Here is a 24,240-nt window from a genome sequence, read left to right on the forward strand (position 1 = left end):
AAGGAGCCGATGCTGGTTCATATGTGGGGAGTATGCTGGAGAAGTGCTCAGGGAGGGCATGTTTGCACAACCGTTGGAGGTGGATAGAGCGCACGGGGCGCTAATGAGGAAGCCCCAAGGGAGCAAGCCGCCGAGGGCGATGGTGGTGTTGCTGCACTGGTTCCTGGACAAGGAGCAAATTATGAGGTTGGCTAGTCAGACGAGGCACTGCACCTGGGAGGGCAGTGAAATCCAAGTGTACCAGAACCTGGGTACAAAGTTGAACAAGAGGTGAGTGAGTTTCAACAAGGTCAAGGCAGCCCTCTACAAGAGGGGGTGAAGTTTGGGCTACTGTACCCGTCTCTACTGTGGGTGACCTACAAAGGCCGGAAATGTACTTTGGATCGGCAGAGGAGGCAGTAGAATTTGTCACAGACAGTGGACTTGCAGGAGAAGGTGGACTTTGAACTTTTTGTAGAGATATTATGATGTTGCTGTTAACGTTTGCCATTTTTTTTCTTTTTCGGCTTCAAGGTTTTTTTTTGTTATCCTTTGTTAAGGGATGGGAGGTTGGTCTATTTGTTCGGGTTTGGGGACGGGTTGTTTTTGGTTTGTATGTACCAATCTTCAAGCAAGGGGGAGGGGAATCACAGAATCATAGAATTTACAGTGCGAGCACAGTGGGGGTGGGGGGATGTATAAGATTTGTTTATTAGCTGGGTTGGGATTTAGAATAGAGTGTCTGAGGGGGGTGGGGGGATGGGTTCTGCTGACATGGGAGGGACTTCGATGGAAGCTCACTGAGGGGGGTGGGGGCCGCCTCGTGGCGGGCCGGAGGAGGTGCGGCGCAGGGGCTAAAGGCGAGCCCAAGAAGGCAAGATGGCTGACCGGCAGGGGGGGACGACACTTTGCCCCCCAACTAGGCTTGTCACTTGGAACGTCCGGGGGCTCAATGGGCCAGTGAAGAGGGCTCGTGTGTTTGCACACCTTGGGAGTTTGAAAGCGGATGTGGTGCTACTGCAGGAGACACATCTTAAGGTGATGGATCAGGTCAGGTTGAGGAAAGGCTGGGTTGGGCAGGCTTTCCACTCGGGGCTGGACTCTAAGACAAGGGGTGCTGCGATCTTGATCAATAAGCGGGTGGCGTTTGAGGCGAGGAAGATAGTCTCAGATGTAGGAGGGAGATTTATCATGGTTAGTGGTAGGCTGCAGGGGATGAAGGTAGTGTTGGTCAACATATACGTGCCAAATTGGGACAACAGGGATTTTATAAAGCGGGTGCTGGGGAAGATTCCGGACCTGGACTTGCACAGGCTGATTATGGGTGGGGATTTCAACACGGTTATTGATCCAGGCCTGGACGGTCATGTTCGAGAACAGGTAGGGTGCCAGCAATGGCAAAGAAGCTGAAAGGGTTCATGGAGCAGATGGTGGGGTGGATGCGTGGAGATTTAGGCAGCCGAGAGCCAGGGAATTTTCTTTCTTCTCCCACGTTCACAAGGTCTATTCCCGGATAGATTTCTTTGTTGTGGGCAGGGCCCTGTTGGCGGGCGTGGTGGACACGGGGGTGGGGATGGGAACTTAGTTGGGGACTCGGAGGGGGTGAGCAAGACCTTTCGGGACTTTTATAGTAGGCTGTATAGTTCGGAACCCCCTGGGGGGCCGGAGGGGATGAGGCATTTTTTGGATGGGCTGACTTCCCGAAGGTGGATGGGTACTGGTGGAAGGGCTGGGGGCCCCGGTCAGGTTGGAGGAGATAATGAATGCCATGCAGCGAGGGAAGGCCCTGGGACCGGACTGGTACCCAGTCGAGTTCTATAAAAAGTTCTCTGGGATATTGGGGCCAGTGCTGTTGAAAGTCTTTAACAAGGCCAAGGAAAGAGGAGTTCTACCCCAGAATATGTCACAGGCCATGATTCCGCTTATTTTGAAAAGAGACAAGGACCCGCAGCTGTGTGTTTCTTATAGGCCGATATCCTTGTTAAACATGGATGCCAAGATTCTGGCCTCTAGGATTGAGGACTGTCTACCGGACATTATAGGAGAAGACCAGACAGGGTTTGTTAAGGGCAGGCAGCTGGGGGCCAATGTTAGAAGGCTGCTCAATGTGATTATGATGCCCCCAGGAGGTAGGGAAGTTGAAGTGGTGGTTGCAATGGACGCAGAAAAAGCGTTCGACCGGTTTGAGTGCGATTACTTATGGGAGGTGCTGGAGCGGTTCGGGATTGGGAGGGGCTTTGTTGACTGGGTTAGGCTGCTTTACCGGGCGCCTATAGCTAGTGTACAGACAAAAAGGACTACTTCGGAATATTTCAGATTACATCAGGGGACAAGAAAGGAATGTCCCCTCTCCCCGCTGTTGTTTGCACTGGCGACAGAGCCGCTGGCGATTGCTCTGAGGGCCTTAAGGCGCTGGGTGGGGGTGGAACACAGAGTCTCGTTGTATGGGGATGACTTACTGGTACGTCTCTGACCCAATAGAGGGGATGGGGGAAATTATGGGAGTCCTAGGGGAATTTGGCCGGTTTTCGGATTACAAGCTCAATATGGGAAAGAGCGAGCTGTTTGTGGTGCAAGCGAGGGGTCAGGAGAGGGGATTGGGGGAACTACCGTTCAGAGTTGTGGAGGACAGTTTTAGATACTTGGGTATTCAGGTGGCGAGGGATTGGGATAGGCTACACAAATGTAGGGGTAGCACGGTAGCATTGTGGATAGCACAATTGCTTCACAGCTCCAGGGTCCCAGGTTCGATTCCGGCTTGGGTCACTGTCTGTGCGGAGTCTGCACATCCTCCCCGTGTGTGCGTGGGTTTCCTCCGGGTGCTCCGGTTTCCTCCCGCAATTCAAAGATGTGCAGGTTAGGTGGATTGGCCATGATAAATTGCCCTTAGTGTCCAAAATTGCCCTTAGTGTTGGGTGGGGTTACTGGGATATGGGGATAGGGTGGAGGCAGGGCCGGCTCAAGGCACCGGCAACTCGGGCAGTCGCCCGGGGCGCCATGTGCTTGGGGGCGCCAGAGACTCGGGTCCCGCGCATGCGCAGTTGTGCCGGTGCCAACCAGCGCATGCGCGGTGGCCGCCCGCCCCCAGGGCGGCCCCCCGGCTCGGTCCGCCCCCCCCCCCGCTCAGTCCCCCCCCCCGCACCGGCCTCGGGTCCGCCCCCCGCGTCAGCCCCCCCGCGTGTCCACCCCCCTCTCGGGTCCGCCCCCCAGCCCCGGGTCCGCCCCCCCGCACCGGCCTCGGGTCCGCCCCCCCTTCGGGTCCGCCCCCCGCGTCCGCCCCCCCGCGTGTCCGCCCCCCCTCTCGGGTCCGCCCCCCAGCCCCGCCCCCGGGTCCGCCCCCCCTTCGGGTCCGCCCCCCTCGGGTCCGCCCCCCTCGGGTCCGCCCCCCCGCCCCCCCCCCCCCCCTCGGGTCCGCCCCCCCGACCCCCCCTCGGGTCCGCCCCTCCTCGGCCTCGACCCCCCCCCGTCCCTCCTCGACCTCGCCCCCCCGCCCCTCCTCGGCCTCGCCCCCCTGCCCCTCCTCGGCCTCGCCCCCCTGCCCCTCGGCCTCGCCCCCCCGCCCCTCGGCCTCGCCCCCCCGCCCCTCAGCCTCGCCCCCCCGCCCCTCGGCCTCGCCCCCCCCCTCGGCCCCGCCCCCTCGGCCCCGCCCCCCCTCGGCCCCGCCCCCCCCCCGGCCCGGCCCCCGCCCCCGCCCCCCCCCCCCCCCCCCCCCCCAAGGGCGCCGAAGTTCAGCTTGCCGGGGCGCCAGCAACCCTAGAGCCGGCGCTGTGTGGAGGTGTTGACCTTGGGTAGGGTGCTCTTTCCATGAGCCGGTGCAGACACGATGGGCCGAATGGCCTCCTTCTGCACTGTAAATTCTATGATTAAATTGAACCTGGCCCGGCTGGTGGACCAGATGAAGGAGGATTTCCGGAGATGGGACGCGCTCCCACTGTCACTGGCAGGTAGGGTGCAGACGTTAAAAATGACGGTCCTCCCGAGGTTTCTCTTTGTTTTCCAGTACCTCCCCATTTTTATCCCGCATTCCTTTTTCAAGCGGATTAATAAGATTATTGTGGGCTTTGTGTGGGGGGGCAAGACCCCGCAGGTGAAAAGGGCAATGCTGGAACGGAACCAGAGAGATGGCGGGCTGGCGCTGCCGAATTTCAGTCATTACCACTGGGCGGTCAACATAGCCACGGTTAGGAGGTTGGGGGGCAGCTGGCGTGGGTGCGCATGGAAGCGGCCTCGTGTAGGGGCACAAGTTTAGGGGCACCCACGGCGCCCCCACCGGCACGTTACTCCACCAGTCCGGTGGTGGTGGCGACCCTGAGAATCTGGGGACAGTGGAGGAGACATGTGGGGGCAGAGGGGGCATCTGTGTGGTCCCCAATCTGCGATAACCATAGGTTTGCCCCGGGGAGGATGGATGGGCGGTTCCATATTTGGCAGAGAGCGGGAATAGAGAGGATGGTGGACTTGTTAGTAGAAGGAAGCTTCCCGAGTATGAGGGCACTGGAGAAGTTTGCGTTGGCTGGAAGGAATGATCTCCGGTATTTACAGGTGCGGGACTTTTTGGGGAGGCAGGTGACAACCTTCCCACTCCTGCCGTTAAGGGGGATTCAGGAGAGGATAGATAGGGGAGGGGAGGGTCTCGGATATATATAAAAGCTTATGGGGTCGGAGGAGACACAGACCGAGGAGCTGAAGCTTAAGTGGGAGGAGGAGGGTCTGTGGGCAGACGCGCTAGGAAGGGTCAAGCCACTGCAACATGGACAGGCTCAGCCTGATCCAGTTTAAGGTTGTTCACCGGGCTCACATGACGGTGGCCTGGATGAGCAGATTCTTTGAGGTGGAGGTCAGATGTGCGAGGGGGGGGGGGGTAGCGAACCATGTCCACATGTTTTGGGCATGTCCAAAACAGGGGATTTTAGCAGGGGTTTGCCGACACCATGTCCACGGTATTAAATACGAGGGTGGCAATGAGTCCGGAGGTGGCGATTTTTGGGGTATCAGGACCTGGGAATCCAGGAGGAAAAAGAGGCAGATGTCCTGACCTTTGCTTCCCTGGTAGCCCGGAGGCGTATATTGCTGGCATGGAGGACTCAAAGCCCCCGAAACCAGAGACCTGGCTTTCCGACATGTCAGGCTTCCTCTGTCTGGAAAAAGTTAAGTTTCAACCCCTACCCCTGCCCCGTTGGTGCCCCCGCTCCTGGCGTCCATCCCTGCAGCCAGGGCCATCATTTTAGGGTTCGCCCGGAGGTGGCAACCATTTGTCGACTTCCTCGCAGAGAATTAAAAGTCAACAGAACGGGGTGGGGGGTTAGGTTAGTGTAGCGTAAAGGGGTAAATTAGGTTAGTGTAGCGTAGGGGGGTAAGTAATGCGGGAGAGAGTAGCGGAATTTGCACTATGTATATATTTTTTTCTTTTCTTGTTATTTATATTGTGGATTTTGTTGCTGTTAAACTACCGAAGAAAATACCTCAATAAAACGTTTATTAAAAAAAAGAATTTACAGTGCAGAAGGAGGCCATTCAACCCATCAAGTCTGCTTCGGCCCTTGGAAAGAGCACCCCACTTAATCCCACGCCTCCGCCCTATTCCCGTAACCCCACCTAACCTTTTTAGACAGTAAGGGCAATTTATCATGGCCAATCCATCTAACCTGCACATCTTTGGACTGTGGGAGGAAACAGGAGCGCCCAGAGGAAACCCATGCACACACGGGGAGAACATGCAGACTCCGCACAGGCTATGACCTAAGCCGGGAATCGAACCTGGGACCCTGGAGCTGTGAAGCAACTATGCTAACCACTATGCTACCGTGCTGCCGACAGCAGAGGGTAGGATGCTAGGTGCCATGGGTGGGGCCACCAGGCTAGCTAGGCGGGCTACTTCACGGAAGCGCAATGGAAGGTCAGTGGGGGATGGGGGCAAGAGTTGTTGCTGGGGGCTCTGGGGAAGGTGGGGGACGTTCTACTGACAGGGGTGGGGCTTTTAAAATTTACAGGTAAGAGGATCAATGGCGGTGGGCGCCCAAGGGCAGGCCTGGGGAGGTACGTGGCATGGGCCGGAGGCTACCCCAAGAGGGGCTATGGTTGATTGGCAGAAGGGGTGGGCAGGGTGGCCCCGACCAGACTGGACACGTGGAATGTACGAGGATTGAATGGCCCAGTCAAGAGGGCCTGTGTGTTTGCGCATTTAAAGCGATTGACAGCGGATGTGGCCATGCTACAAGAAACGCACCTGAAGATGCTGGACCAGATTAGGCTGAGGAAGGGATGGGTTGGGCAAATGTTTCATTCAGGGCTGGATTCTAAAATGAAGGGGGTGTCGATTTTGGTCAATAAGCCTGTGGAATTCGAGGTGGGAAATAGAGTGGCGGACTCTGGGAGCAGGTATGTTATGGTAAGTGGGAAATTGAAGGGGATGCCAGTGGTGTTGGTCAACATCTATGCTCCGAAGTGGGATGACGTGGAATTTATGAGAAGGGTGCTGGGTAAGATTCAGGATCTGGATTCTCATCGGCTGATTATGGGAGGGGGCTCTTTAATACGGTCCTGGATCAGAGACTGGACCTGTCGAGCTCAAGGTCAGGGAGCTAAGGAGCTTCAGGGGTTCATGGGGGGAGGATCCGTGGAGATTTTCACAGTAACTTCATATGAAGCCTACTTGTGACAATAAGCGATTTTCATTTGGGAGGCCAAGGGCGAAAGAATTTTTGTTTTACTCCCAGGGAGAAAATGTAACCGTGGTGCACAGACCCATGCACAACCAGGTGCCTTTGGCTACATGGTCGCCCCAGTTGGCTCCGCGCGCCCCAACCACACTCAACCCCTATCCCTGCCCCGTTGGTGCCCCCGCTCCTGGCGTCCATCCCTGCAGCCAGGGCCACCATTTCATTGCACTGTCCTCATTGGCAGCAGCCATCGGTGTGGCCCTGGGTGTTCCCCAACAGATCACCCTAGCTTACCATCCTCCCATTGATTCTGTATTCACCTCCCGCTGCGTCAGAAAGGCATTGTCAGAGACCCCTCACCAGGCTTTGCCCTGTTCCAGACCCTTCCATCAGGCAGAAGATACAGAAGTCTGAAGACCCGCACATCCAGACATTGGAACAGCTTCTTCCCCACAGTTGCTAGACTGCTCAACGACTCTCCCTGGGACTGATCTGTTCCCTGTAAGAACACTATTCACGACGCCCTATGCTGATGTTGTTTGGCCTTGTTCCTCACTGTAGCCAATCACTTTTTGTTGATGCACCACTGTCAATGTACTCTATCAATTATTCTTTTGTCTACTATGTATATACTGTGTACGTTCCCTTGGCCACAGAAAAATACTTTTCACAGTACTTCGGTGCATGTGACAATAAATATCTGTTCCCCCCCCCCCCCCCCTCCCTGCATGGACTCGGGCCGGGGTTGGTGGCCAAAAAGATGGTCGCCGTAATGGCGCTCGCTGCATGGGCACCACCCTGTCATGGCGGGGGCTCCCCGACTGCTCAGCCTGTCCCCAGTGGACACCCCCTTTCCCTCCCCCGACAGGGGCCTCCCCCCCCCCCCCCCCCCCCCCGCAAAAAGCACGGCCGGTGTCCATTTCGGGAGCCCGCGGACCCCCCTAAGCCAACTCCTACCTCCTCCAGCAGCCACATCAGCCAGCACGCCGGTATCACAAATTTTTCTAGGTGGTTAGAACCATGCTGTTGGGAAATCGGCCCATTCAGGCCGCATGGGGGAGGGAGTGTTCCCCGCTGGGACCCAAAATAGCAACAGAATGCCGTTAGATAGCGGGGTACTTCATTCATGGTGCTTGCTAAACCCGCCCAGAATAAACTCTGATCTTTTTTGGTTAGATTGCACCCTCGATGTCAGTTCAGTCATTTTCTTAAAAACTAATTTGCTTTTTTCTCTCTAATATCTTTATCATGAGCAATTTAACATTGTGGAAAAACTGTCACTTAAAGGTTTAGGCTTTCAAGTATATTATTGTTTATGTCCTTCTTTCCAGGCCAATCATGCAATATTCAGTTGATACAATCCTCAGATGCTCTGACTGACAAACAGAGATTGTGGGGTCTGGATTCCTTCACCGAACACATTTACCTCATCACATTGAAGACTGATACGGATTCCTGTGCATTAATGCATTAACAGAAGCTGCATAAATTTTACAAAAATATTTGCAAAGTAGAAAAAAGAATCTGATTAGCAAAATTAAAATAATGGGTTTTGGTTTGAGCTGGAAGCAGAAGACTTTATTTCTCTAGTAGTGGAACACGTGACGTCCATGCTCTTGATTCCAATATGTATATGTTTTATAATTCATTCAAATTAACTGTAAAGTTAGACCAAAATGAAATGGATTTGCAGAATTATTACAATTTTAGTGTGTATGAAGTTATTCACTGAGTATTTCCCTCTCCTCAACTATTGTCACCCTCCTTTCAAAGTAGTTAGCACTCTTCCCTCAAAACCTACCTATAGCCCCTCTGTACTTGCAAACTAACATCCCATCAGCAACTATCCTTTTGTCCCCAAGTGCTTGAATGGGTTGCCTCCCAAATCCATGTCCTCTCACTGCTTTGTATTTTATCTTGATTCTCATGTTTCTGCTTGTGCATACATCAAAATGACCCAAATAATATAATCTATGATTACGTCCATGGTGTATTTTCCCTCCTTACGTAGAATTTACAGCTCTGAAAAAGAATATTAGTGCTGATGTTCATGCTCCCTATGAGCTTTAACCCACTCTATTTCATCTCACAATTATAGGATGATTACAGCACCGGAGGTAGCCATTCGGCCTGTAGTGTCTCTGCCGGTTCAAAGCAAGAGCAATTCAGCTAGTGCCACATCACTGCCTCTTCAGAAAATTATCTTATGAAAGCCACGTCTAAATCTGTCTCCACCTCCCCATCTCACTCTACCAAGATTGCCTTCTGTTTGTTTTTCTGTGCATCTATCTCACTTTCCCTCCCTGTCTATTATCTTTCAACAAGATTAACCACACCATCCTCATTCAAGACATCTCCTCTTTTGTAAAGACCACCATAGCTTGGTTGCACTTTTACCTCCTCAGTTGTTGCCAGAACAGCACCATCATTGGCTTTTCTTCCTTCAAATTACTTCACTAAATTCTCAGGAATTTATTTATGCTATCTTGCACTGATGTCATTCATAAACATTAGGTTTGCTTCCACATGTTGAGAACATTCAGATTCATCTCTTTTGATGCATCTGCTACCTCTTGTATGTCAGATCAGAGAAAAGCAAATTACTGCGGATGCTGGAATCTGAAACGAAAGGGAAAATGCTGGAAAATCTCAGCAAGTCTGGCAGCATCTGTAGGGAGAGAAAATAGCTAACGTTTCGAGTCATCGGACTCGAAATGTTAGCTCTTTTCTCTCCCTACAGATGCTGCCAGACTTGCTGAGATTTTCCCTTTCGTGTATGTCAGATCACTTGCCCACAATCTGAATGAGCCACAATTTCCTTCAGCACTGAGAACACCAAAACCATTTTCTTCAGCACTGTCACAAACTCCATACACATTCCAGACCCCTCATTGTCTCTGACTGAATCAGACTGTTCTTAACTTACACATACTCCAAGCTCGAGTTCCAACCCCATATTTTATCCATTACCAAGACTACCTACTTTCACTTCTCACATTACCTTCTTCTGAACTTACCTGAATTCATCTGCTGCCAAGCAAGCACAAAAAGCCATTTGGGATTCAAATGTTGGCAATAACAGAAAATTGGAATAAGATGATAAGGACTGGGTGCTTGATATTCTAGGGCATAAAGTGTTCGGAAAAGGGATGTGAGGCGACAGGATTGATTAGGGAAGATGGTAGGTTTTTTGGTGGAAAAAAGGGGGCAAAGAGAGAATTCATTTTATTACATTTGAGAAGGAAAAACAGTATGATCATACTACTGTGGGTATTCTCTAGGCCTCCAAATACTGAGCAAGAGATAAAACAGCAAATCTACAGGGAAATCTACAGCTGCGCAAGAACTAGAGTTATATTGGCGATTTTAGTTACCCAAATGTCAATTGGGATAGTGTTAGAGTAAAGATTAAGGAGAGGGAGCAATCTCAGAAATATTTTGAGCAGTCTATTCATTACTAACCCGTCTGCTCTTGGAACAGGAGGCATTGCGAGATCTGGTGCTGTGTAAAAAGGTTCACCGTGTTTGTGGCGGAACAATTAGTTAAGAATATTCATTGTCGGGCAGCATGGTGCTGCAGTGGTTAGCACTGCTGACTCACGGTGCTCAGGACCCAGGTTTGATCCCGACCCCTGTTCATGTGGAGTTTGCACATTCCCCCTGTGTCTGCGTGTGTCTCGCCCCCCACAACTCAAAGATGTACAGGGTAGGTGGATTGGCCGAGCTAAATTGCCCTTTAATTGGAAACATTAAAAAAATTTAATAAAATTGCTGGATTAAGCCATTTTTCATCAGAATTGATTTGAGGTGATCTCCAAAAGTCATAGCCAATTTGCCTCCTGTCACCATGTCTCTATCTGAATAATAGCGTCTGTTATCAGTACTTTAGCGGGTCATGTTGCTAGTCGGCATGGTAAGCCATTAGGTATGTTATCTGCGAGTCCCTGATTCATCATTTACCTTCCTGTCATTAACAGATCAAAATTCCCGCGATAGTGCAATACGAGAGGAAACTAAGATGTTCAATTAATCGGCTGCTCTGCCAAGTACACTGTTCCTACAAATTTGGGACCCGTGTGTGCAATACGCATCATTCCAAAGAGTTGGGCATGTTAATTCAAAAATATTTTAAGCCAATTAAACAACTTGCTGCTGGTGTAATTGCTGCTAACCCCATCAGCATCCATCCCCATATTACTAATAGAATATTTCCACCTCCGCAACTACAGTTGCACTATTGAGAAAGAAAAAGATTTTTTGAAAAAGATGGTTTGTTTAAAAAGTTAAAATGATCATTTGAAATACAAAAAAATGTAATATAGTCCTTAAAGAAGCAAGGGGCTGCATGTCATGCTCTCCCGCTGGCAGGTTTGAAGTAAATTCCAGCAAGTGTTCTTCCTGCCATCAACCCATCTGCCCCTGATCTGTCTGCAGTTTTACAGGGGGAGGGAACGGCATCGTGCAGCTTACCCATCTGTGGATCACTGAGGCCAATTAATGCCACAGAAGGACCTTCATCCTGCTGATATTTACACACAGCAGTGTAATGCCCTATGGAGGCATCTGGGTAACTTTAGCTGCATAGGCTGGTGTCAGGCATGGAGGGTCAAACCTCCTTTGCGGACCTTAGAGTCCATCAGAGGCAGCCTGATCAAGATTATCTCACAAGCTTCTTGAACTCACCACCCACCACCATCCCTCAACTAAGTCCCTGACCCTGGATTTAACCTGGGTTTCTCACCATGGTGAGACAAACCTGTAATCCAGCTGTTGTCACGGAACTGGTTGGACCACAGAGCTGCCAGTCAGTCTGATTGGCTCTTGACGGTAGGGCTTTGTCCCAAAATAGTGGGGAAGCAATTGAAGCTGCTCCCAACATTAAATTGCTGCAGGAAAGCCATCAGGAGAGTGGACTGACTTTCTAACTTTTTAGCTGGCCTGTTAAATCCAGCCCAAGGACTCACAACCTCAGGATGCATAAAAGCACTTTCAGAACAAAAATAAGTGTAGCAGTAAGCCATACTGCCCCTTGAGCCTGCTCCATAATTCAGTATGATCATGTTTGATCTTCTATGTGAACCCCAGATGCTTGTATTATATTCTATGTGTCCAAACAATATATTAATTTCAACTTTGAAGACATTTAATAACCGATTATCTACAGTTATATGGAGGAGATAATTCCATAGGTTCCTAACCCTCTGAGTAAAGAAATTACTGTTCATCTCAATATTAAATATGCATCCCCTTATTCTGAGACTTTGCCCCTTTATTCTGCACCAGGTAACCTTTATTATATGAAGATGCTTTTTAAAAATTGCCTAAAATAAAAATTATTGGGAACCACAGCATTCTAAACCAAATACATGGCAAAATGTCTCTGGTAGAATGCATGATTTTCATATATCACAAAAATACAAAATAGATGTATTGAAGTTATGTAACATTAAAATAGACCCAACTTGGATTTATAATTATCATGTTTTTTGATGTTTACTGGATCTGTTTTGTTTTTCTGTTTGTATCTACTGCATGTGATTTTCTGCATCGATTTTCTTGAATTATCTATAAGCATATTCAAAAAATGTAAAAAATAGTGAACCATATCACTTCAATGGAAATAAAGCGTGTTCTGACTTTGAATAAAACATTAGTAAGAAATTTACACATAAAAATAAGAATGCTTTTTGTCTTTGTATAATATGTCATGGCCCTGATTTGAAACGGCCCTGATTTTCCAATTCTCTATCCTTTAGTAAACAGATTTCCCCCCCTTTATAAATGGTGACATATTTTCCCCAACCCTTAAATTTGGAAATATTCATATCCTCTATTCATGACCTGTACAGAAACACGAAGTAAGATGCAAATAAAAGGATTGGATAATTTTTACACGCACACGCGCGTGAGGGGTTTCACGAAGACCACCCCTTTTTTACACTCCCAAAAAATGGGGGATAAAGAACAAGGAAGAGGGTTCAGGACATGACCACAATAAAATAAAAGGATCGGTTTTACATTTATCCAGAATCAGAGGCCAACTGGAATGTTCCTTCCGGGGCAACGTTGACTGCTTGTAGAATGCTCCGTCTTCTCAGAGCAAGATTCCCATGATCATAGAATTGTACAGTACAGAAGAGGCTCTTTGGCCCGTCAAGTCTGCACTGACAAAAAACTACTCTAAAGCTACATTAATCCCACTTCCCAGAATGTGGTCCATTATAGAACATAGAACAGTACAGCACAGAACAGGCCCTTCGGCCCTCGATGTTGTGCCGAGCAATGATCACCCTACTCAAACCCACGTATCCACCCTATACCCGTAACCCAACAACCTCCTCCCCCCTCCCTCCTCCTCTCCCCCCCCCCCCCCCCCCTCCTCCTCCCCCTCCCTGAACCTTACTTTTTAGGACACTACGGTCAATTTAGCATGGCCAATCCACCTAACCCGCACATCTTTGGACTGTGGGAAGAAACCGGAGCACCCGGAGGAAACCCACGCACACTCCTTTGGCCTTTTGTCATAGCTCTGTAAATTATTGACTCTCTCGCAAGGTTACAGTACCACAGGTATTGGTCACCCTCCAATACCTCACATCAGTACTCATTTGTCAGCACAACAATAACTGTCGGCAAACTATCCAACGATAGCATTGAAGTCGAGCCCAATCCGTTATTCTGTAAATGAATAACTAACTCAACAGTGAAAATTATGGTGCCATCTAGTTCTTTGGTTTGTCATTTTCTGGCTTTTTTGTGATGATAAGATGTAAATAGAACAGGTTGGAGGCACACATGAGATGTTGAAGAGCTGCGTGCAGCTTTGGAGTTGCAGGTTGCCAACCTCTGTTCAACCTGGAGGAAACAGCCTCTCAATTGACTTTGTCAAGTCCTCTCAGAATTTTGCATGTTTCAAATATCACCTGTCAATCTCCTAAACAGCCAGTGAATTTAGACCATTCTACTCAATTCTGTCATCTCGGGAATCAATCTAATGAACCTTTGTGGCACCTGTTTAAGGCAGGTAAATCCTTCCTTGAGGTCAAGAGACTAAAATTGTATTCCTCATATGATCTGAACCAAAGCCCAAGATAATTTCAGTGTGAATGTCTCTTTAATTCACTTATCTATCAGTCCGGAAGAAACAGTCTCGAACACGCTCGTACTTAGAATATTCTTTATTGGGCAGCCCTCTAGGTATTCCAAAGCAACACCTCTGAGTGTGCCCAAGTTTTGCCCAAAGCATGCTATCTTTATATGGTTTTTTAAGGGGCTGTCCCTTACATTCACTTGAGCTTGCCTCCAGTACAGATTACAGCTTGTTTTTACCAAATGTTTAGTACATGATTAATTTGTTATTGTCATATTTTCAATACATAATTTTACAGATATTGAGGTTATCTATTGGCACAGGAGCGTATAGCAATTTTAGCAAAACACCAGGTGTCCAGCCATGATTTATCAATGGCTCTTACATTTCATATTCCGTCATCCAGCCATCTTCCTTGTTTCTCAAGGCTATTTGGCTTACAGTCATGAATCGGCTCACGAATTCAATAATAACTCCCTCCTCAGTAACTTTCCACTTATGTGTCCCATTAAGTTTGGATTGTTCTAGCTATTAACCCTTGCTTCACATTCTCATCAGTACGACTTTCTTATTTTAGTATTCCGCATCCCCTGCAATGAAGGCACACATGCAATTAGAAAACAAACTGTGTGCTATACCTGCATTTTAAATTTATGTAATTTGTGTACAAGAGCCCCCAAATCCCTCTGAATACCAACTTTTACAAATATTTTACCTAAAAAATATTTTCTATTCCATTATGATCCCTGTAGAGATCAATAACTTTTAAAAATTGATTCCCCACAATGCCAAAAAGAAAACCAAATGTATACGGTTTCACTTTTCACAACTTCTACTGTAATAAACAACCTAAAACCAGTGCCATCCAAACATGAATTAACAGGTGGAAGATATTTCAAACAAAGAAGTGAATTTCACTTAATTTAGCTGATGCAACAAATATGCACCTCAAGCTAGATGTAGCTTGAGGTGTATCTTACATTAATTCCTGCATAAATGTGATGCCATGAGCAATCACACAATCATACCAACTTGGCCTCTTTTTTTACAAGATCTCTCATCCAATCATTTCAGCCCTTGAGTCACATTAACCATCACATTCCATCGAAAGTCTCCTGACACGGTGACCACAAGGTGCATGTCTACAAACGCTCTCTCACTCGGGTCACAAAAGTCCTGATACAAACATATTAATGAGGAACAGGCCATTCAGCTCCAAGTCTGCTCTACTATTCAATAAGACTATGGCTGATCTGATTGCGGCCTCAACTCCATGTTCCCACCCGCCCTCAATAATTTTTGACTCCCTTATTCAGTCAAAAATCTATCGACCTCTGTCTTCAAAATATATAATGATCCTGCCTCAAGCTTTCTCTAGGGAAGAGAATTCCAAAGACTCACAACCCTCAGAAAAAATATTTCTCCTCATCTACATTTTACCTGGAAGACCACTTATTTTTAAATTGTGTCCCTTAGTTATAGTCTGTTCCACAAGGGAAAACATCCTTTCAGGCTCCACCCTGTCATGTCCCCTCAGGATCTTATATGTTTCAATAAGGTTGCCTTTCATCCTTTAGACTTCCAATAGATGCAAGCTCAAAGTTTTCTCAAAGATAACCATCCATCACCATCCCAGGTATCAGTTGAGTTAGTCTTCTCGGAGCTGCTTTTATAGCCGTTCTTAAATAAGGAGACCAAAGCAATACATAGTGGTCCAGATGTGGTCTCACCAATGCCCTATACAACTGTAGCAAAACATTCCTATATTTATATTCCATTCCCCTTGTAATAAATGGCAACATTCTACTGGCCTTCCGAATAACTTGCTGTACCTGCATACTAACCTTTTTGTGATCCATGTACCAGGAAACCAAGGTCGCTCTGACTACTGTAATCTCTCTCCACTTAAATAACATCTCTCCTTTCTATTCCTGCCTAAGTGGACAATGTCACATTTTCCCACGTTATACTCCATCTGCCAAATTTTTTGAATACTCAATTAGCCTATTTATATCTCTTTGCAGAATCCTTACCTTCTCTTTGCAACTTACTTTACCATCTACCTTTGTATCATCAGCATATTTAGCACCGTGGCACCATACAGTCAGTCCCTTCATCCAAGTAATTGATATAAATGAGAAATAGTTGAGGCCCCAACACTGATCTCTGTGTCATTCACTCATCACATCTTGGCAATCGACAAATGACCCATTTATGCTTACTTTTAGTTCCCTGTTAGCCAACCAATCCTCTATCCATGCTAATGTGTTATTCCCCACATCATGAGCAAGATGCCACAAAATCCCAAGATTCCTTTTAGTAAACCCTTCAAATAGTCTGGTGAGCTTTGGCAACATTGAAACAGTAGCAATGGGTCCTGCCCAGCCAGCAATCGCTTGCCCTTCCAGATTTCAAATCTCCATATTTTCCAATTGTATAACACACACAACACAGTTTCTGCTCTATACTCAGTGACCTGCTTCACCACGAGGATCTGTTCAAAAACAGCCAAACAGAAAACTGGCCCATTCGGAAAGAGCCTTGCTTGTTTTTCTCTCACATGAATTTTCAGTGTAACCTGAACTGCCAAACAGAAAATACAGAATGAAACCCAACCCCACTGCAATTAGTTTTTTTACTTACCCGTTGTTTCTTAGCCAGTCAAAGCAACCCCAGGTCCCATCAGTATTTCCTGGAACATAATGATGTTATAATCAGTTAACCCTCTTTCAAAATACTCCCCAGTTCATCCTGGTGTTAAATGGGATATCACACAATAAGAAATACATTTTTCCCCAAAGCACACGATCATCTCAATTCCTACCAAATTTCCACATATTGTGGGTGCAAATCTCCGGCCTCGTCGTGCTCTCGGTCAAACAAAACTAGGCCGGTGAAGAGTAGGAGAGGCCAAAAATGAAAATCACACCAGGTGCCAGTTTACGAAACAAAGGTCTGCTCCTGTAGACAAAATTGGGATCTTGCCTAAGCATGACAAGAAACCAATTATCACCACTTAAGCCCTATTTCCATACAATTAACAGAAGCGACGCCATATCCAACAGCCTCCCATGATACATTGGTCTTCCCAGCAAGTGGTCACGCTAGCGCCGATTAGAACCCATTGTGAAAAACGGGAACCAGGCGGAAGGGGTTCTGTGGGGAGCCGTGGAGGTGTGTATCCATCTTTGCTCACAAGCAAAGAGCTCGGAGCGCTGGGCTTTCCACACCAGTGTTCGGCAGGGGATGGGGGACCCGCTGCAGAGGTAGGCTGCCTTGGGAGGTGGGGGGGGGGGGGGGCAACCACACATGGCACCACTATGCCAATCACTGGATCATATGTAACCATTCAAGGGCAAATCCTTGTCCCCGTCTGCCCCACCAATCATCCATAACCCCACTGACTACCGAGATCTCTCGCCATGTGGTTGAAAGCTATTGCTAATAGGGAATTGGCAATCATTGTTAAGTGAGTCCCTCACACATCCCAAGTGAATTCCTGTGGGTTGGTGGACCATGTTGTGGTGATATGATCTGCATACCTGTCTGCCATTGGGCCAGAACGTCGGCTTACCATTGGCCCTGGTCGGTCATGTGCCTCTTGACCGATTGGCCGAGAGGCTGAGTTAACCACACCTCTATTAACGAGGTATAAATGGTCAGACGCCTGACGATCGTCCTTTCCATTGTAGACGATCGCAGAGCTGTGTTCTAGTCAATTAAAGCCAGACTTTGGTAAATCACTCGCCTCACGTACAATTGATGGTACATCAATTTAATTGACTACGACTTTGAAGATGGAGTTCCGCATCAAGCCCGAATGCCTCCGCATCAGCCCGCAAACTCCGAACTCTGCAGAACTTTTCCAACTCTGGCTGACTTGCCTCGAAGGGTTCCTAGCATCTACAACCACCCCCCCCCCCCCCCCCCAACCGGGGCACAGAAGCTGCACGTCCTCCACTCCAGCGTGGGTATCGACGCTTACGCAATAATCAAAGAGGAAACGGATTATGATGACGCTATACAAAAGATAAAAGGACAATTCATCAAACCGGTCAACAGGTTATTTGCTCGACATCCGCTGGCCACCAGAAAGCAGGTCCCCGGTGAGTCTCTAAGCCAATACGCCCAGGCCCTCTATGCCCTGGGGAGAAGTTGCTCCTGTGTAGCAGTCTCGGCTACAGAGCACATGGAGCTACTGATCAGAGACGCTTACGTGGCTGGGATGCTGTCTCCCGTGATCCGCCAGCGGATGCTGGAAGGAGACGAACTCAGTTTAACTGAGACGCTGACTCTCTCCGCCTCTCTGGAGGTCGCAGATCAAAGCGCTCGCACCTATGACCCTAGCCAGGCCTCCTGGCACGCTTCCCACCCGCCACCCGCCGCTCCCGACCTCCCTCAGGCTTGTGCCGCGGGACGCCCTGTTAAATCTGCGGGACCCCGCTGCTACTTTTGCGGGTACGCAAAACACCCTCACTCGCGCTGCCCAGCCCGCTCCGCCCTCTGTAAGAGCTGCGGGAAGAAGGGCCACTACTCCACGGTCTGCCAGGCCAAAACGCTGGCTGCGGCGCTTCTGGAAGCTGCACAGCACTCCCCCCCCCCCCCCCCCCCCCCCGCCCCCAGGCCTCTGAGAACGGCCTGTGTGCCTCTCTCTCCCCCAGGGCCGCCCCAGCCGCTCCCGACTCGCGCCCCGCCGGCCGACAAGCGCACCTCCCCGGCCCCTCCAGGTCTCTGCCGGCCCGCCGCGCACGTTTCTCCCCCCCCCCCCCCCCCCCGCCCCCGGGCCCCGCGCCCGACGGGCTCGCCTCTCCGGTCCCTCCCGGTCCCTGCCTGCCCGCCGCGTGAATCTGCTCCCCCCCGCCCCCGGGCCCCGGCGCCCGACCGGCTCGCCTCTCCAGGCCCCCCCGGTCCCTACCTACCCGCCGCGTGTACCTCTCCCCACCCCCAGGCCCCGGCTCCCGACCGGCTCGCCTCTCCGGGCCCTCCCGGTCCCTACCTGCCCGCCGCGCGAATATGCTCCCCCCGCCCCCGGGCCCCGGCTCCCGACCGGCTCGCCTCTCCGGGCCCTCCCAGTCCCTACCTGCCCGCGGCGCGAATCTGCTCCCCACCGCCCTCGGCCTCCTGTACCCGGCCTGCGCGCCTCACCTCCTCCCGCAGCTGCTCCACCCGGCTCGCCGGAAACGCTAGCTCCGCCCCCAGCGGCCACGAGGGCTTCCTGGGCGCCGCCATCTTGGGGCGCCGACCCCACATGCGGGTCCTGGGCGCCGCCATCTTGGGACGCCGACCCCACGTGCAGGTCCTGGGCGCCGCCATCGTGGGGCGCAGACTTCACATATGGATCCTGGCCACCGACTTCCGGGACTGCCACGCAAGGTCCCTCCAGCATCGACTCGGACGGCGACGACGGATATTCTCCACGGCTCGCGGCCGTTCAACTCGACCAGTCACGTCCACGCACGCTCGCCAAAACGACAATGCTGATCCACCTCAACGGCCACGAGACGGACTGCCTGCTGGACTCCGGGAGCACGGAAAGCTTCGTTCACCCTGACACCGTAAGACGCTGCGCGCTCCCTGTCCATCCCGTAACACACAAAATCGGGTTAGCCTCAGGTTCGCACTCTGTCCACATCACCGGGTGCTGCATCGCGGACCTCACGGTCCAAGGGAAGGTTTTTAAAAATTATAAATTCCTTGTCCTCCCTGACCTTTGCGCACCGGCACTCCTAGGACTGGACTTCCAGTACAACCTGCAGAACTTGACCTTTCAATTTGGCGGCCCTATACCCCCCTCACTGTCTGCAGCCTCGCGTCCCTCAAAGTGGGTCCGCCCTCCCTGTTTGCTAATCTCACCCCCGATTGCAAACCCGTCGCGACACGGAGCAGACGGTACAGCGCCCAGGACCGGACCTTCATCAGGTCCAAGGTCCAGAGGCTGCTGACGGAAGGGGTCATCGAGGCCAGCAACAGTCCCTGGCGAGCTCAAGTGCTGGTGGTCCGGACTGGGGAGAAAAACCGGATGGTCATCGATTATAGCCAAACCATCAATCGGTTTACGCAACTGGACGCGTATCCTCTCCCCCGTATTTCCACCATGGTAAACGAGATCGCGACATACAAGGTCTTCTCCACTGTGGACCTTAAGTCCGCTTACCACCAGCTCCCCATCCGCGCGAGTGACCGCCTGTACACCGCATTCGAGGCTGATGGGCGCCCCTACCACTTCCTTAGGGTTCCGTTTGGTGTCACAAATGGGGTCTCGGTCTTCCAACGGGAGATGGACCGAATGGTCGACAAGTACGGATTACGGGCTACCTTCCCGTATCTTGATAATGTCACCATCTGCGGCCACGACCAGCAGGACCATGACGTCAACCTCCAGAAATTCCTCCAAACCGCAAAACTCCTGAACCTCACGAACAATAAGGATAAATGCGTGTTTAGCACCGACCGCCTAGCCATCCTCGGCTACGTAGTGCGTAACGGAGTGATAGGCCCCGACCCCGAATGCATGCGCCCCCTGATGGAACTCCCTCTCCCCAATACCCCCAAATCCCTCAAACGCTGCCTGGGGTTCTTCGCATACTACGCCCAATGGGTTCCCAATTACACTGACAGGGCCTGTCCCCTCATGCAAACCACGACCTTCCCGCCGTCGACGGAGGCCTGCCAGGCCTTTAGCCGCATCAAAGCGGACATCGCAAAGGCCACGATGCGCGCCATCGACGAGGCCCTCCCCATCCAGGTCGAGAGCGATGCATCAGAAGTAGCTCTGGCGGCCACCCTGAACCAAGCGGGCAGACCCGTGGCCTTCTTCTCCAGAACTCTCCAGGCTTCCGAACTCCGCCACCCCTCTGTGGAAAAGGAAGCCCAGGCCATAGTCGAAGCCGTGCGACATTGGAGGCACTATTTGGCTGGCAGGACGTTTACCCTCCTCACAGACCAACGGTCAGTAGCCTTCATGTTTGATAATGCACAAAGGGGCAAGATCAAAAATGACAAGATTTTACAGTGGCGGATCGAGTTGTCCACGTGCAACTATGATATCTTGTATCGTCCTGGGAAGCTCAATGAGCCTCCTGATGCCCTGTCCCGCGGTACCTGCGCCAGCACGCAGACAGACCGCCTCCGCTCCCTCCACGCAGACCTCTGCCATCCAGGGGTGACCCGCCTACACCATTTCATTAAGGCCCGCAACCTGCCCTACTCCATCGAGGAAGTCAGGTCAGTAACCCGTGACTGCCACATCTGCGCCGAGTGCAAACCGCACTTCTACCGCCCCGCGCGCGCACACCTGATCAAAGCATCCCGCCCCTTTGAACGTCTTAGCATTGACTTCAAGGGGCTCCTTCCCTCTAACAACCGCAACATTTACTTCCTGGCGGTTATCGACGAATACTCCCGCTTCCCCTTCGCCATTCCCTGTCCCGACATGACCACATCGACCGTCATTAAGGCCCTACTCTTCATCTTCTCACTGTTCGGCTACCCCGCGTACATACACAGCGATCGGGGGTCCTCATTTATGAGTGATGAGCTGCGTCAATTCCTGCTCGACAGGGGCATCGCCTCTAGCAGGACGACCAGCTATAACCCCCGGGGTAACGGACAGGTCGAGCGGGAGAATGGTACCATCTGGAAGACCATACTACTGGGCCTCCGGTCCAGAAATCTCCCTATTTCCCGATGGCAAGAGGTGATCCCGATGCCCTACACTCTATCCGCTCACTCCTCTGTACCGCAACTAATCAGACACCTCATGAACGTCTTCTTGTTTTCCCCAGGAAGTCATCCTCCGGATCCCCTCTCCCGACGTGGCTGGTCACCCCCGGACCCATCTTGCTCCGGAAGCATGTGCGGGTGCACAAGTCCGACCCGTTGGTGGAGCATGTCCAGTTACTCCACGCTAACCCGCAGTACGCGTATGTGGAGTACCCCGACGGTCGGCAGGACACGGTCTCCCTCCGGGACCTGGCACCCGCCGGCGTGCGCCCCCCCCCCCCCCCACCACAGACCCCCCTCCCCTTTTTCACCCCAGCACCCCACTCAGCTTCCCCATCCCTCATCCATGGCGTCTCCGCGGCCAACTCAGGTGACGGAGACTACTCGAAATCCATTGCTCCCGGACTCCAGGACATCAGCAGGACCATCAGCCGATCCGACGTCAACTCCTCCACTGCGGCGCTCTGCCAGGACATCAAGGACCACCAAAAGACTGATCGAATCCTTCTAGAGTTCTACAGCCCCATGAACTTTTTTTTTTGTAAATATCGTTATGTCTGGGCCAGTGGGAAGCCCCCAAATTCGATAAGGGTAAGGAGAGAAAATTTATTCTCCCGACGGCTACTCATATCACCAGTTCTCCCCCCCGCCCCCTACCCCCACCCCACCCTGGGTCTCGTTCACAACCCCCGCCTTCCTTCTCCGCAAGGGGTAAATGTGGTGATATGATCTGCATACCTGTCTGCCATTGGGCCAGAACGTCGGCTTACCATTGGCCCTGGTCGGTCATGTGCCTCTCGACCAATTGGCCGAGAGGCTGAGTTAACCACGCCTCTATTAACAAGGTATAAATGGTCAGACGCCTGACGATCGTCCTTTCCATTGTAGACGATCGCAGAGCTGTGTTCTAGTCAATTAAAGCCAGACTTTGGTAAATCACTCGCCTCGCGTACAATTGATGGTACATCACATGTAGCATGTGGGAATCGTGGTTAAGTGAGCACCTCACAGGGCGGTACGTGGTACAGTGGTTAGCACTGGGACTGCAGCGATGAGGATCTGGGTTCGAATTCCGGTCCTGTATCTCTGTGTGGAGTTTGCACATTTTTCCCACGTCTGCGTGGGTTTCATCCCCACAACCCAAAGATGCGCAGATTAGGTGGATTGGCCACACTAGGTTGCCCCTTAATTGGGAAAAAAAAATAATTGGGTACTCTAAATTTATTTTTTAGAAAGTGAGCACATCACACATCCCAAGTGGATTCCTGTGGGTGGGCAGACCATTGGAACAGAGGGGCAGCTGGTTCGAGCCCCGGCTGCCCTTGCATAATCTGGCTCTGCCAGCCCTGTTGGCTCACCGACGCCTGCAGCATCTTATCGATGCCCTTGTCGATGCTCTTCAGTGCTTGCGCCATGCTTTGCAGTGCCTCGGCAATACACATCTGTGACTGGGAGAAGCTCCGCAACGCCTCAGCCATTCGCATCTGAGAGCGAAACATGTCCCGCAGCACCTCATCAAGGTCAGCCTGGTACTGGGTCCTGTCCCCCATTGAGTCAGACAGTCTGCCAAGGCCCTCAGCCACGGCCGTCACCTACCGTGTGACACCATGGGGACCTACACTAATGGTGCTGATGTCGTGCACCAGGCTTTCCACTGCGGTGACCACCCCCCCCAGCAGTTGTTGGTCTCAGTGCCACACATTGCCGGCAACATTTCCAGTGCCTGTAGCCTCTGGGCCTCCTCAAATCGGCTATGGACCTACTGCAGTGTCACTGACATCCTCCTCTGAATGTCCTGATCACACCCAAACGTCTCCATCAGCTCCGGGTTACCAGGTACCAGAGGCTCAGCATCAGGCTGGAATCCAGGTGGGTCCTGAGATGCAGAAGCCCTCCAACTGGTGTCTCACCTGGGAGTTCCTGCCTCCACCTGATGTACATCAGCAGCCATGCGGTGCTCACCAGATTGTGCCCCAGAAGCCTGACCACTAACGTTTCCCACTGAGGTGCGTGTATCTGCGCTGTTGGAGGTGGGGATGACAGCTGTGATGCCTTGATTGTGTCTTCCTCAGAGCTCCCCTCCAAGTGGTCACCTGGGAGGCAGGAGAGGGGCCCACCCAGCATTGGCCGGCGCCATTGGCTGCGGAAGAATGGACATGTGGTTAGTGGAAGGAATGGGTCAGTCAGTAAGGCAATAACAACTCACGTTTGACAGATACTCCGGGTGGGGTCCAGTGGATCCTCACCTCTGCGGCATCCGCCTACTTCCGTGTAGGTGACTGCCCTGTACTCCGCCATCCCTGTCACCTCCAGGGCCCATTCCTCGAAGGAAGTGAGGATTCTTATGACCGGCACACCGCTGCCAGACTGGGCCCTCCCCTGACTGCTGTGGGAGAGCTTTTCCTGAGGAGGCATAGAGGGCATCGTTAGCCACGTACATGGTTCACAGTGGTGTGAGGGGGGTGTGAAGGAATGATTGAAGAGAGAGTGGGATGTGAAAGGAGGGTTGTGGGCCACATGGAGAGTTGGGGGGGTGGATGCTCAAGTGGAGGCGGAAAGGTGGGGGGGGGGGGGTGTCTACTCACTTGTGCTGCCCGATTTAGGTTGTTGGTCTTTTTCCGGCATTGGAGGCCAGTGCTCCCGGTCACACTCCCGGTGCTCACAGCTGCCGCCACCTCATCCCAGTAGCACTGGCTGCCCTGTGGCTAACCCCCTGGGACTCTCAGGGGAATAGGACATCTTTCCTGGCCTCCACTGCCTCCCCAGGTCTGCATCCCTGAATCTTGGGAC

General features: G+C 51.4%; 1 protein-coding gene across 3 annotated transcripts in view; it reads left to right on the forward strand.

Annotated features, from left to right (window-relative positions):
* Positions 1-12,313, forward strand: part of LOC119965946 (probable thiopurine S-methyltransferase) — a 106,303-nt gene extending 93,990 nt beyond the window's left edge. For all 3 annotated transcript variants that reach the window (XM_038796982.1, XM_038796981.1, XM_038796983.1), the window contains one exon: positions 7,970-12,313. In XM_038796982.1, coding sequence (XP_038652910.1) covers positions 7,970-8,112 — 143 coding nt within the window. In that variant the 3' untranslated portion in view covers positions 8,113-12,313. The remainder of the gene's footprint in view (positions 1-7,969) is intronic.
* The last annotated feature ends 11,927 nt before the right edge of the window (positions 12,314-24,240 follow it).

The sequence above is a fragment of the Scyliorhinus canicula genome, chromosome 5, assembly GCF_902713615.1.
Source record: "Scyliorhinus canicula chromosome 5, sScyCan1.1, whole genome shotgun sequence".
Lineage (NCBI taxonomy): Eukaryota > Metazoa > Chordata > Chondrichthyes > Carcharhiniformes > Scyliorhinidae > Scyliorhinus > Scyliorhinus canicula.